This window comes from Haemorhous mexicanus, chromosome Z (genome assembly GCF_027477595.1).
Source record: "Haemorhous mexicanus isolate bHaeMex1 chromosome Z, bHaeMex1.pri, whole genome shotgun sequence".
In the NCBI taxonomy this organism is placed as follows: domain Eukaryota; kingdom Metazoa; phylum Chordata; class Aves; order Passeriformes; family Fringillidae; genus Haemorhous; species Haemorhous mexicanus.
In genome coordinates this window covers 45,852,095-45,866,209 of record NC_082381.1, presented here as the reverse complement: position 1 = coordinate 45,866,209, position 14,115 = coordinate 45,852,095, and the positions used below count along the sequence as shown (strand labels likewise).

The window sequence follows — 14,115 nt, the reverse complement described above, 5'->3', positions numbered from 1 at the left end:
TCATGATACTTCCATTTTAGGATTTCAGATTTTATACTTTGGGTGAGTAAAATAGACTCACTAGGAAAGCAATTTATCTCGGTGGGCAACATTCCACCTCAAACAAGATGACTTTGTTAAAAGAGCTCTTCAGTGTAACACAAAGTGTCACTTAATAGGCTAGAGGCATCTTGCAGCTATAGAAATAATTCAGCACCTTTGTACTGTTGGGAATTTCCAGCTCTTCAGAAAAGGCTGAGATTTTCAAAGACCTGAAGCTTTTAATTTTGAAGGAAGACGAAGAAGGAGGTAACATACAATGCAACAAATGGGCACCTAATTTTCTTGTTTTCAGTCTTAAAGTTCCCGTATCTTTGTGCAAGTATGTTAAATAAAACAAATTAAATCCCCTACATCCAGTCGGAGTGTGCTACTTTGCATTTCTCAGTCTGTCCTTTTTATTTGGAAAGGGTTGATTTGGACTTGAGTTGGTAGAAGATGACTACTACAAATGGAAAAGGGGAATACTATAAAAAAAATTAAGAAAAAATGGATGCTGTGTTAACTATATCAAAACTAATGTCGGCTAATTAACAGCCATGCATCCTCCATCTCATAATCAGTGTAAGAGAAACAAAACCAGTATATTACTTATGAATAAGTTACCCAGCTCTCAAATAAAATTTTAAAAAAGCATTCTGAATAATTTTCTAAGGGATTGTTGCTATTATACAGGTGTTTTGTTCATATTGTGGCAAGAGTGTGTTAACAACCTCCTAATGGAGTACACTAAGAAATAGCTAATAATGAGAAAAACAATTACCTAGTGATAACAAGCAAAGTCCCATTATAATTTCTTTGCTGGTCATAACTCCACTAATCAGCCTGTGTAAGACACTACTGTCACTGACAAAGGTGATCAGGGCCTCTGCAAACTTGGCATAGCAGGAAATGTTCACAGGAGCACAGCGATGGAAGAATGGAATAGGTGCACTGGTGACACAAGAAAAAAAAATCAGAAAAAAAAATTACTCCTACTTAATATAAATGCCACATCAACACACAAATGAAAGGTGAATGGATGCAATCATTCCACCCTTATAACATCATAACCAGAAACCATGTGTTGAATGCACAAGTGCTGCTGAAATGAGGATGATCATAATGAAAAGTGATGCAGTTCTTACAAACAACCCTGTGAGGCTGGAATGTACATTCCAATAGGATATTATCACCCTCCCACCCTTAAATGACAAGGCACAGAAAGTATGTTCCTATTTCCACTTAAATGTCTTTCTTTCAAGTGTCAGGTGGTGAACCAGCAGCTGAAACAATGCCTTTCACTCATTTTAGAATGGAATACTGGTCCATATTTGCAGCAAAAGAAATTGCAGAATAACAATATTCTTGAAAGTATATATTTTGTCCTAAAGGACATCAGCATTCGCAACTACTGCCAAGCAAAACAAATGTATTTATTACTAGTCTTTCCCCATACTAAGCTAGTTCTTGTACTGAATATTACAATCACAGTGTTTAGATTCATTCACTTTGTTAAAACTATGCAAAACATGCCAGGATGCCTCTAACACTTTGAACTGCTTTGGAAAGACCCTCACAAAAAGCTATTGAGACTATGCACTAAACTTTGTAGAATGCTCCGAAAAACCTGCTATCAAAGAAAGATAAAAGAGAGCAAAAACTTTCCTTTAAGAGTGGGTAATTTTGTTTTCTAAATGTCTCCCATTCAGTAGCAGTCCGCCTTGGTCATAAACTATGTCAGATCTCAAAGTGGCCTATTGCATCATTTGATCAATTCCCAATTACATTTCAGACATCAATTACATGATCCTTCCTGTAATTGGATCCAATGAAAAAAAAGTCTTTTCTATTGTTTTACCTGCTCAATGTTCCTTACTTGAAAGACTGCAGTGGACTATACCAGCAATGAACATAATCTTCTGCAGTTTCCCCATTTCAGCAATGACCTATAAATCAACCATTTTCTGTCCTCAATAACTATTTTTAAAGCCATGTTTTTCCAAAATTCTAACCATCATTTTAAACACATAGTGAAAAACCAGCTGCCTTAGGCACATATTTCCTATCCATTGTTTTTCTGGGGAAAAAGGATAACATGCTGAAAACCATTAAGTGTAACTATTCTGAAAAGAAATTATCACCTGCCAAATCTAGGTAATTAATTAGAAGATCCTAGGTTTTTGTTTAAAGTCACTGATGATTGCAAATTTTATGGTTCTAGGCTTACTGCGCTGAGTAGGTAAATGCATTTGGAGATGCTCATATTGATGGTCTACTTTTGGGTAGGAATGAATACAGCAGTTAAGCACAGCAAAAAAATGTGCATTAGTCACAGTTGTTAAAAAAACCCCCCATAATGATGGCTGCCCTACTTAAAAGGCAACCCATGTATCCTCTTAGCCTCTTAAAACATAACCTTTTTTGGAATATGACTGTTCATTATATGCCGTATTAGTGAAAAAGACTGACATTTGAGAGGTTTATCCAATTGTTAACTGCTACAACTTTACAGAAATCTTAGAGCATTTGTAAGTTGTCACTACTAGCAACAAAGCCCAAATTTTGAGGTGGGAGTAGGCAAAAGAATGTTATTCCAGCATCCAAATGCAAAAATACTCACTTTGAAAAGGGACTAATGGGATTAAAGTATTCTTCCAAAATACATCCCAATGAAAGAAAACATGCTTTTTGCATCAGAGTTTATATTAATCATCTAATATCCCTTAACCTAAAGCAATTTCACTACCTATTTTAAGTTACCTATTTTCATGTGCAGTAATTAATTGCTAAGTTTGTTTTAATTAATAAAAAAAAAATAGGTTAGTGGTTCCTACAAGCTTTCTTGAGTAAATGGGACTCCTGAGAATCCACTTTTGAGATCTGCTTCTGCTCCAGTGGTTCTGACTGAATGAGTAGGTGAGGTAAAGTGTCCTAATAAAAAACACAATATTAGATCTATTCTCTCTGACTTGTGCTATTTTATACGAACTCTTGATTATATCTTGATATATTACCTACTGAAAAGGAAATATTTCTAAGAATAGCAACATGATGTTTAATCATAAACAAGAATGAATAAAGTTGAAGCCAGTAGATGATGGTCTCAGAAGCTTTTAAAGCATTATTGAAATGAAGTTAGGAGAGCCATCTGATTACTCAAGTATTAGATTTCAAAGAATTTTTTCCTCTCACTACTACACCTGTGTTTGTACAGGAGTAGTTCAGCAACCTGTATGAGGGGAGGGGGATTCCAGTTGGAATAACACTGCTAGCTGCTCTTTATAACCTCTACAGGGCAGTCCCTTGGCACAGCTCGCCACAGCTGGTTTATAGATAAATGCTGCAGGAGACTGGACAGGTTTTCCTCCAGGGTCCTCTAAACACGCAGTCATGTCTACAGAGGCTGATCTAGATGGGGTGTAGAAGAAATACATATTGCTAACTGCACTGCCAGACTGTACTACTCTGTCAAAGTTGGACATAATACCTTGAAGATGGATGGTAAGAGTCCACTGACAGCCTCAGCTGAAGCTGTGAAGAAGTCTGGGCATCAAAGAGAAAACATCAAGGGACTATCTTTACATCATATGCTACCTCCATCCCATGGAACTAATGGGAATCAGAGGGTTCATAACCCTTGACGGATTGCACTGGTTTCAGGTGGGGTGGGGTTAATTTCCTTTACAGTGGCTGGTACGGAGCTTGTTTTGGATTTGTGTTGAGCACAGGGTTGACAATGGAGAGATGTTTTTGTTATTCCTGAGCAGGGCTTATGCAGAGCCAAGGCCTTTTCTGCTTTTGCACTGCCATGCGGGCAAGGACTTTGGGGGTATATGGGAGGCTGGGAGGAGACACAGCCAGGACACATGATCCAAACTGACCAAAGGGATATTCCAAACATGGCATCATGTGCAGGATATAAAAAGTGGGAAAGAAGAGGAAGGAGGGCACATTTGAAGTGAAGGTGTTTTGTCTTCCCAAATAACTGTTGCATGTGATGGGGCCCTGCTCTCCTGGAGATGGCTGAACACCTGCCTGCCCATGGGAAGTGATGAATTAATTCCTTGTTTTGCTTTGCTTATGTGCGAAGCTTTCCTTCCCTTATTAAACCATCTCTATATCAACCCACAAGATTTTTACCTTTTACTCTTCCAGTTCTCTCCCCAGTCCTGCTGGTGGAGAAGTGAGTGAGTGGCTGTAGGGGTTTGGGTTGCTGAACAGAATTAAACCATGACACAGATCAAATGTGACTGTTAGGTAAGTCCTTCCTGAATGCCTCAGTCTACAAGATGTTGGGTTTTCATTTGGTTGTCTCAACAGGATTACACTTCTCCTTCAAATTACTCAAATAATTTAACTATAAAAACCTGAAAACCAGTTGTTTATAGATACAATGTTGGCCTTTTTTGCCTTAGGGCATTAAGTTCAGACTTTTCAATCTCAAAAATGCTCAAACATCTCATGTATTTTAGTAATACCATATCAAAAAGGGAAAATACTCCACCTACACAATAGTTTATTTAAAATAACATAAGGAATTTACATAACATCATTAGAGCTCTGATGCATTACTCTATCCTTCTATTTTCTTACTAAGCTATACTTATTGAGACTGAATGACATGAGAACACACTATGAGAAGTCAGTATAATTCTGGCAAAAATTAGGAGTAACAAGCATTTTCAGTATGCAAGCTGGCATTGAAGTTTTCATTTGTTTTTGTATTATGGCAGTAACAGCTGACTAGCTGCATGGAATATTAATCTATATTGGGAAAAATTTAAAAAAAGCTAGTATTCCAGCTGCCACTAATTGTCACTATAATATTTTAAAAAAGATTCAGTGGAGAGGCTACCACGTATACAAGAAAGACTTAAAAAAAGAGTTTGTAGAACTGACACAAATATAACATTTACAAAAAATGTGACAGAAAACTATGCATAAGAAAAGACTCTGCAGCTATCACGCACTACTGAGTATATTTGAGAAGCTAAATTTTGAGAAACACAACATGGATCTTCTTGAGTTAGTGCAATTACTGGCAGAAGGCTGCGTACAACAGCTAACAGATCACTTCTTTTCTCAGCAATGCTCATCTCCACAGGTCCAGGCAGCACAGCTACAGGAGTTTATGAAGCTATGAACTTTGCAATCCTATTTCACAAACAGTAGTCTAATGTAACACTGAAAAAAATAAACCTCAAAATGATCTGTTAATAAAATACAGCCCTCTTTTTGGTATTGAACTATCCTTATATTAGTCATTTGTAGACTGAAAGAGTAAAAACTGAAGTAATTTGCATCTATTTGACTGGTTGAAATAAGGTATAAGAAGCGAATGCTGCAGAGAGCTGTGCATCCCTACATAACTTTTCCTCCCAAAGATTAAAAATGTTCCATGATTGTCTTAGATCTGCATTGGTGATGGGCAGCTAGCTATAGATAGGGTGAAAGGCAGTAAAACAGCTGATATTTAGAACAGTGTCAGTCACATGAGACAAAAGAATTTGAAGATATCAGCTCAATAGTTTCAGTAAGACATACACAGATAATTTGGATTTTTCTTTGACTATTATTTTCACTATCTTTTAAAAATAGAATTTTACAAATATATACAATAATACACTAAAACATCTATCTGGTAAGAGTGAATATGTGTTGGTATTTTCTAAAGAACTGTCATGATCAAAACAAATCTCTACTCCCTCCACCCCAAATCAGACAACTTGATCATATTACCTCTCTGGAACAGGATATTTAGGACATAACTTGGCAGCCCTTGGGTCTGTTGTATATTCTGATGGCTGTAGTTCATAGCTACATAGAGTGGATCCTGTGGAAAAGTAAAAGAAATTATTGGTATGGAAAACAAATAAAAAACTAACACTAATATCCTTTGCAAACAGCATTAAAACTGATACAGGTGCTAATTCTGCACCTCCTCATGTCATTATCACAAAGCTTTGCTACAGTTCCTTCAGTAATGTGGTACATCAAGTCCAACACAGCTGTCAGTAGAATACAATGACACTCTCCATCTTGCTTTGGGTTTTCCAAAGTTTGAGTATTTGAGTGGAAAAGACTAATTCACAATGTGGTGTAAAAGAGGACACAAAATACCATGAAGCCCCCCTCCCCTACTATTCTACCATGTTTTTCTTGATAATTTTTAATGCATGAACATTGCATAACATAAGATTGATGATAGGAAAAAAATATTCCTGTGTTTGCAGGGTTTTTTTTGTGTGTATATTCAAAATACAACTGGTCTACAGATTTCAGGGACAGGAACAAAAAAACCTGAACTGAAAAAGTTGGAAAGTTGGCTGAGAAATAACAGCACTGCATTACATATCCAAAGCTTCTAAAAAGCTGAACCCTCTCCATAAACAAATTGGTACGGCACAGTAAAGATCAAGTGCCTATATCAAAATTCAAACATAAATTAAGTTTTCCTTTGTACCTGACATTTGTCTAATGGAAGTGCCTTACCTAGGAGAGATTTCTTTCAATTTATCTATAATGAAGACACAGAACATCTGACCCAATGCTTCTAGGAAATCAGAAACTTCCAAATCAGATGGGAGCCCTGGTGTATCAGCAATTGCAGAGGTAAGGAAGCCTCCAACGATATAAGCTGCCTATCGAAAGATTAATTTCCTTCCAAGCTTCTTTCCTAATAGATTGTTTACTTCCAAGTACAAGGGCTTTTAATATATAGCTTTTAGTGTCCTTTTCCCCTGTGCAATACACTAAGGACGTATCTTAATAAGGACTTATCTGAATCTTAATCATCAATATAAATATTCAATTCTTTCCATTATTAAAGTCCCCTCTTCAGGAATAGTTTGTATAACAGAGTTCTGCAAGTTGGATCTGGACAATACATATATACTATTACCCAAAATAAACCAAGAATTTTGACAAACAGCTTTATCTTGGCCTGCATTACACTGAGGAGAACTATTATTTGTTGAATTTGTAGACTATTATTTGCAGGAATTTTATCTATCATTGCTACATTTCTACCTCTATGAAGAGACCTCTTCAATTCGTGGACTGAAAGAGCAGAGAGCCAACTTAGCTGCTTCAGATGCTATCTAATGCAGTCTCTGGAACACTACTTAAGTACCACTTCTACAAAGTAGTTTTTTGGAAGCCAGTCCAAACCACCAAATGCACTATTGAAGAAAGACAGATCTCCTACAAAGAGAAGATAGGAGGTGAAACATCGGAAATGCATTTTCAATTATATTGTCAATATGAATCCTTATGCCTCTGCTTGCTTATGTGGAAAACATGGCATGATATAAACATAAACAGATATTGCAAAAAACATTCCTTAGATCTTAGTTGTAAATGAAGTATCTAAAATGTATCTAAATCTACAGAATTTTCTTAAAAACAGAAAGAAAAAGAGGACTGCAGATATTTACTTTTATTTTGCTTTGAATATAGATCAAAAGATAAGTTACAGCCAGCCAGCTGAGCCGGCTGTGCCCAGATAGCCAAGAAGGCCAGTGTCATCCTGGCCTGTAGCAGCAATTGTGCAGCCAGCACTTGGCACTGGTGAGGCCACCTCTCCTATCCTGTGTCCAGGTCTGGATGCCTCCCTGCAAGAAAGACACTGAGGTGCTGGAGTGAAGGGTCTGGAGCACAAGTCCTATGAGGAGTGGCTGAGGAAGCTGGAGCCGTTTAGCCTGGAGAAAAAAGAGGCTCAGGGGTGACCTTATCACTCTCTACAACTCTCTGAAAGGAGGCTGTACCCAGGTGGGGGTTGGCTTCTTTTCCCAAGTAACAAAAAACAAGGCAAGAAGAAATGTCATCAAGTTGTGCCAGGGAAAGTTTAGGTATTAAAAGTAATTTTTTCACCAAAAGGTTTGTCAAGCATTGGAACAGGCTGCCCAGGGAAGTAGTTGAGCCCCCATCCCTGGAGGTACTTAAAAGCTGTGGAGACACGGAGCTTAGGTAAATGATTTAGTGGTGGACTTGATGATCTTAAGGGTGTTTTCCAGCCTTATGACTCTCTGGTTATGATTCTAAGGCAAGAATAAAGAGCTCTATAGGAAGAAGAGTGATATGTGGACAAGTGTATATAGATTCATGACACAGTGTTTGGGGCCAGCTTGGCCATTGTACAGTTTAAGTACCTTATGATAAGGCTCCCACATCTAAACAAGCCTAAGGAACAGGGCTGGTCTGTGGATGCCCATGCTCCCTTTGACCTCCAGCAGCTCAGGCATGAGAGAAAAAGGGCAGGATTTATTATGGGGAGGAAATGAAACTCTGTACAAACGCTCGTCTGAAGACCTGCTTAGATCACAAGTGTAAATTAAGCTAAATCAAATTATACCAGGCCCTGATGTGCATACAGTTCACAAGCCATTCAAGTAAGACCTGTAGGGTAACCCAATAGACTCCTGGCTGTAGAGCAAAGTGGAAACACCTTGACAGGTCCCCCTGGAAGCCAACAGTATATTCCCTCCTGCCATGCCTGACCACTCAGGCTGCCACAATCATGTCTTGCCTGGGAACTGCTTTTGGGCTACTCTGGATCTTTTCCCTTTAGATGCCTAACTCACAGCACACTTCTTTAGTCACAGTCAAGCAGAAAAATATTTTCATGGAGCTTTGTCAAACAAAGGATATAAACTACCCTGCCTTTAAAGAAACTACCAGTGCCACAGCTGAAATAACACCCATGAGATTATTTGTCCTTTTGTACCAAATCATTAGAAACTCTAACTATTCTCATAAATATTTTTTTACTTATACTCTCAAAACCTTCTGACTTCTCTAATACTGCATAAGAGAGCTTTAGAACCCAAATGTGTGCTTGAATTATGTCACTTTGCACTTAAAATTGATTTCTTCACAAAAGAGTCCATGTGCATCACTGAACAGAAGTTTACATTTTCGAGGGTGAGAGAGAAGAATGAACAGCATTGTCAAACCTTCCACTCTGTATTAGTTACTCTGGGTTAGCCGAGACTAGCACAGCCAATCTTTTTGTTGCTGTTCAAGTTAGTAAGATGGAAAAAGTTGAAGGAAACATTTGAGTAATCTTGCAGAGATAATTAGTTCACCAAAGACACTACTTTTATTCCTAAATTAGTATCACTCAAATGTTTCAAAACCAGTATGAGCAGGATACAGCAAACAAGCTAAAAGATCACTGATATAATACACCCTTTGCTTCCTACAGCAATGCACATATTTCTTCTGGAGAAACCCTTAGGCAAATTACAACAACCTGTCCTAAAAGGATTGGATTCCCGTTCCCAACATGTTGTAACATTGAGAAAAATACTTCTAAACTATGCAGAGCATTAGTGTTTGGGCTGTTGGTGAACACACAGTAGTGTGCCCGACCTGTGTGCACGCTTTGGTCCCACAATTCCGTATTTGGTGGTTTCACACACAAAGTGATTATCATGGAGACATACAACAGTTTCTGTCCCATGGTTTCTTTTCAATAAATAGAATTGCTCCAGCCACTAGAAGATATTGGAGCCATAACTGGAGCAAAGTACCTCAAAAGACAAACTTCCAGCCTAGCTGTAGAAACTTCTTTTCTAAATCTCCTTTCTGTTTTGCTGACGCTTGGATTAATAAGGAGCTAAATAGCCATTATCTCTGGCACTCATAGAAAACAGCTATATTTAGCCCAAGTTTATACATAAGGATGCTGTAGAAAGCCAGGACTTTTACTTCAAAGATTCTTTCTAAATGAGAAGGCAAATTATTGAAGATCTTGTGTGCTCAGAAGACACAGCGCACAAAAGACATAACACTCTGCTTTCCATAGCAATATAGTAAGCAGGAAGGTCCAAACTAACCAAAGGTGGTTAGGTAAAAACACTTTTAAAGACCAGAGCTCCAGTACAGCTTTCCTTCCTGTACTTGCTTTGCTGTAAACCAACAAACAAATCCCTGTTAGAGCAGCATTACTATTCAAGAGTTTACAGCTTGAAATGGCAAGATTCCTAAGTCATCCAACAAGAGGAGCAGTGAACAGAGAATATCCATGACATTTATATTCCATGACTTATAGTAGTGGAAAGCATACAAGGGGTTTTGGATTCCATTCTGGGAGCTCAGCAGTGTCTACCGATCTATCAACACTTACTAACAGCAACTAAAACAAGGACTTGAAGATCTAGAAACATAGACTCTTATTCAGAGGCAAGAACTTAAGCATAAAAATACAAAACTATGCAGACACAACAGGGATAGCTTCAGTACCAGGAGCAGGATAGTCACCTTAGGAGTTTAGGAGTATGTTCTTTTAAGTTACAAAGAGCTCCAAGCAGCTCCACATACCCCTTCTCACATACATGTGGTAAAGCACAGCCTGAGAGACTACAAACCACAGTTTTGATAATTTACATGAACTTCCATTTCTGAGTCTGATATTGTGCATGTATTGTGCACTTACGTGGCATGACACATGTGACATCCTTAATGATTTCTTTGCCTGTGTCTTTCACACTAGTGATGAGCCTAGATGGTCCCAGTGCCCAGAGCTGGAGGACCATGGCAGGGAGAATGATCAACTCCCTGAATTTGTGGGGGATCTGCTGCTCCAGCTGGATCCTCATGTATCTATGTGGCTTCATGATGGCATTCATCCAAGAATACTTAAAGAGCTGTCTGATGTCATTGCAAGGCCTCTCTCAATTATTTTTGAACAGTCTTGGGTATCTGGGGAGTTCCCAGCTTATTGGAAGCTGGCTAAGATTGTCTCAATGTTCAAAAAGGGCAAGAAGGATAACCCGGCAAACTACAGGCCTATCAGTCTCACTTCAGTGCCTGGTAAAATGATGGAGAAGATTATTCTGGGAGTTCTGAAAAACACCCGAATGACACCACAACCATCATTACAGCCAGCACAGCTTCATGAGAAGAAAGTTCTGCGTGTCCAACATGACTACCTTCTAGGACAGGCTGGTTCGTCATGGGAAGCCAGTTGATGTGATCTTTTCAGATTACAGTAAAGTTTTTGATACTGTTTCTCAGAGGACCCTTCTGCAGAAAATGTCCAGCAGCTGGCTGGATAAACACATCATGTGGTGGTGAGCAGCTGGCTCATGAGTCAGGGACAAAGGGTTACAATGAATGGGGTGACATCAGACTGGTGTGACCTGTCATTAGTGGGGTTTCACAGGGCTTCATCCTTAGCTCTGTGCTCTTCAACATCTTAATAAACAACTTGGACACAAGACTCAAAGGCCCAAAGTAAGTTTGTTGGTGATTAGAAACCAGAAGGAGCCATTCACTCCCTTAAAGGCAAAGGCACTATAGAGAGGAGTCAACCAATGACAGGGCTGGGAAATTACCAACTGTATGAAGTTTAAGAATTCTGCACCTAGGACAGGGAAACCCTGGATGTATGGACAGACTGGGGAATAAGACCCTGGAGAATAGTACTGCAGAAAGGGACCTGGAGGTCACTGTCAAGGGCAAGTTGAACATGAGTCAGCAGTGCCCTGGCAGGAGGGCCAACTGTGTCCTGGGGTACATCAGGCACAGCATCACAGCCAGGCAAGACAGGGGATTGTCCAGCTCTGCTCTGCATTGGGGCAGCATCACTGTGAGTGCTGGGGGCAGTTTTGGGTGCCACAATATAAAAAAGATACTAAGCGCTCGAAGACTGGCCAAAGGAGGGGAATTGAGATGATGAAGGGACTTGAGGAAAATCTGTGTGATGAGTGGCTGAGGTCACTTGGTCAGTTCAGCCTGAAGGAGATTGAGAGGAGATTTCATCACAGTTTGCAACTTCCTTGTGAGGAGAAAAGGAGGGGCAGGGACTGATCTCTTCTCTGCAGTGACCAGTGACAAGACCTGAGGGAATGCCCTGAAGTTGTGTCATGGGAGGTTTCAGTTCACCTAGAGGGTGGTTGGGCACTGGAACAGGCTCCCCAGGGAAGTGGTCACAGCACCAGCCTGACAGAGTTCAAGTAGTGTTCAGACAATAATGTCATGTACATGGGTATGATTCTTGGGGTATCCTGTGCAGGGCCAGAAGGTGGACTTCATGGTCCCTAGTGGGTCTCCCCAACTCAGCATATTCTATTGTGATTGATAACTGACTTCTAAAAAGCCATATAATGAAACAGAGCTTATAGTTCAAAAACTTAATATCTTATTTCATTGCCTCCTTTACAAGTAACATCCTATTAGTTCATTAAGTTCTCTGACACAGGAATAAAATTTACAGACACAGAAATGTGCAGAAATGTTGGCAGCAAGGAGACCGTTAAAATCACAACTCCTAACCTCTGGACTTTCAGTCCAGTTCTGCTCTTGAGTTCCGGGTGTTTTATGAATGAGTTTGCCAATTAAAACTTAGTTAACATTGTGAATATGTGACTCACAGATGATTATGCTTGACCAACCAACCCATGCAATAAAGGCTAGAGTATGATATTGATACTGACAGAGGTGAAGTTCAGGAAGGACAAGGCTCCCAAGGCTCTCACAAGGATAAAATTCTTAACACTTTTCTACACTTCTCACCCCAGAACTTTACTGAAATCTATCTGTCAAACTCTATCAGCTCTAAACTGTTAGTCTGAAACATACTACCCATTCAAAGCTTCATGCAATGAGACATCTTGGTACACTACCAATAACCTTAGCATATTATGGACTAGCAACACAGCATAGAAAAGTGGCAGCTTAAAATACTGTCTCATGTATCTGGCTGCTGCAAATTCCAGAACCAAAAACCACAGAACCAGTGGGATGCCAAAAACTACTTCTACAGAAGCTGGTATTTACTGTACTTTGCTGAGTTCTGTCAGTAAGAGAACAATGCTGCACCACCCCAGAAAAAAGTATGCTTATGGCAGAAAAGCATACAGAAAAAGTATGCTTATGGCTAATAATTATATGATCCTCTCTTCATGGACTCCTGTCAAATGGAAGAAGGTTTGGATCACCATGAAACAAATCACATCACCAGACTTTCTTTATTCTCTGACAGCTAGTCCTGACAATAGTAATTTTAACTAATCTACAACTATAGGAAGTAATTCTACTCAGAACACAAGCACTGAGCACAGAAGTTTAGGATTGTATGAATTTCCTATTTACCTATTTTAGAACAAAAACATTCCAAGGGCAAGACACATTTGATGCTTCAGGAATGAAATAGCAGTTAGTTATGCATATATTGGCATCGGAGCTGAAAATGACTGAGAAAACAAAAACTCCACTTCTTAGCCAGAGATTTTAATGAGGTCTAAAGTATCAGGTAAAATGGAAGCACCAAAGGATTGCACAAACATACCTAAACATTACTGCTATGCCTTTTGCAACTTGAGCAGAAATAGAGACGGAAGACCAAAAAAGGATAGAGCGGAACCTTGACACCGAAATCTGATTTCTGGGCCCTAGCAAAATAGTGATGCCTTAAGATAAGCAAAAAGGCAAGGACAGACCACTTTGTAGTCAGGACTTCTCAGATTAATATGACAGTACTGTTCTCAGAAAAGAAAAGCTTCATTCTCTTCATCTACCCACTGCTGCCTTCCAGAAGTACAAGTGTGTGTTTTAAAGAAAAGTAAGGTTTATATGTATCTTTAGCTCTAGTTGTTGCAGAGACATACCACCACTTCTTTAAAACAATGAGCATCAAAGGGCAGGAGAAATTACAGGTGCTTTTATTAAAAAAATATGGGACTGAAGTGAAAGCAAGCACTGTCCACAATGCCTGCAAGAATATATGAAGAAAGATCTAGCACAAAATCCCATTAGTTAGATCTTCAAAAGTCTCTAGAATTGAAAACCACAAAGAGAAATACTATGATAGATATTAAAACATGCTGTTACAAATAAGAGTATGGAAAAAAGAAAATCCTAGATTCAGAATTTATCTATCTATACATATATGTATTTTGAGTTGTAATTAAAAAAATAAGACAATACTCTTCACTTTCTCCTATTTTATTAACAGTACAGAGAGTTGAAAAACATTAATTTACCTATTCCTCCACTCTTATTTCTTCCAGTGCTAAGTAAAACCAACTACTCTGGAATCAAATTAAGAATCCATCTAATCAAATAGCAGATATTCCTCCTACCATATCT

The 14,115-nt window shown here is 38.8% G+C and overlaps 1 protein-coding gene across 5 annotated transcripts in view; it reads right to left on the bottom strand.

Annotated features, from left to right (window-relative positions):
* Nucleotides 1-14,115, bottom strand: part of SLC44A1 (solute carrier family 44 member 1) — a 98,746-nt gene that overhangs the window by 53,370 nt on the left and 31,261 nt on the right. For all 5 annotated transcript variants that reach the window (XM_059873563.1, XM_059873567.1, XM_059873566.1 and 2 more), the window contains exons 5-6: nt 5,761-5,854; nt 803-972 (exon numbers count right to left, since the gene is read on the bottom strand). In XM_059873563.1, coding sequence (XP_059729546.1) covers nt 803-972; nt 5,761-5,854 — 264 coding nt within the window. The remainder of the gene's footprint in view (nt 1-802; nt 973-5,760; nt 5,855-14,115) is intronic.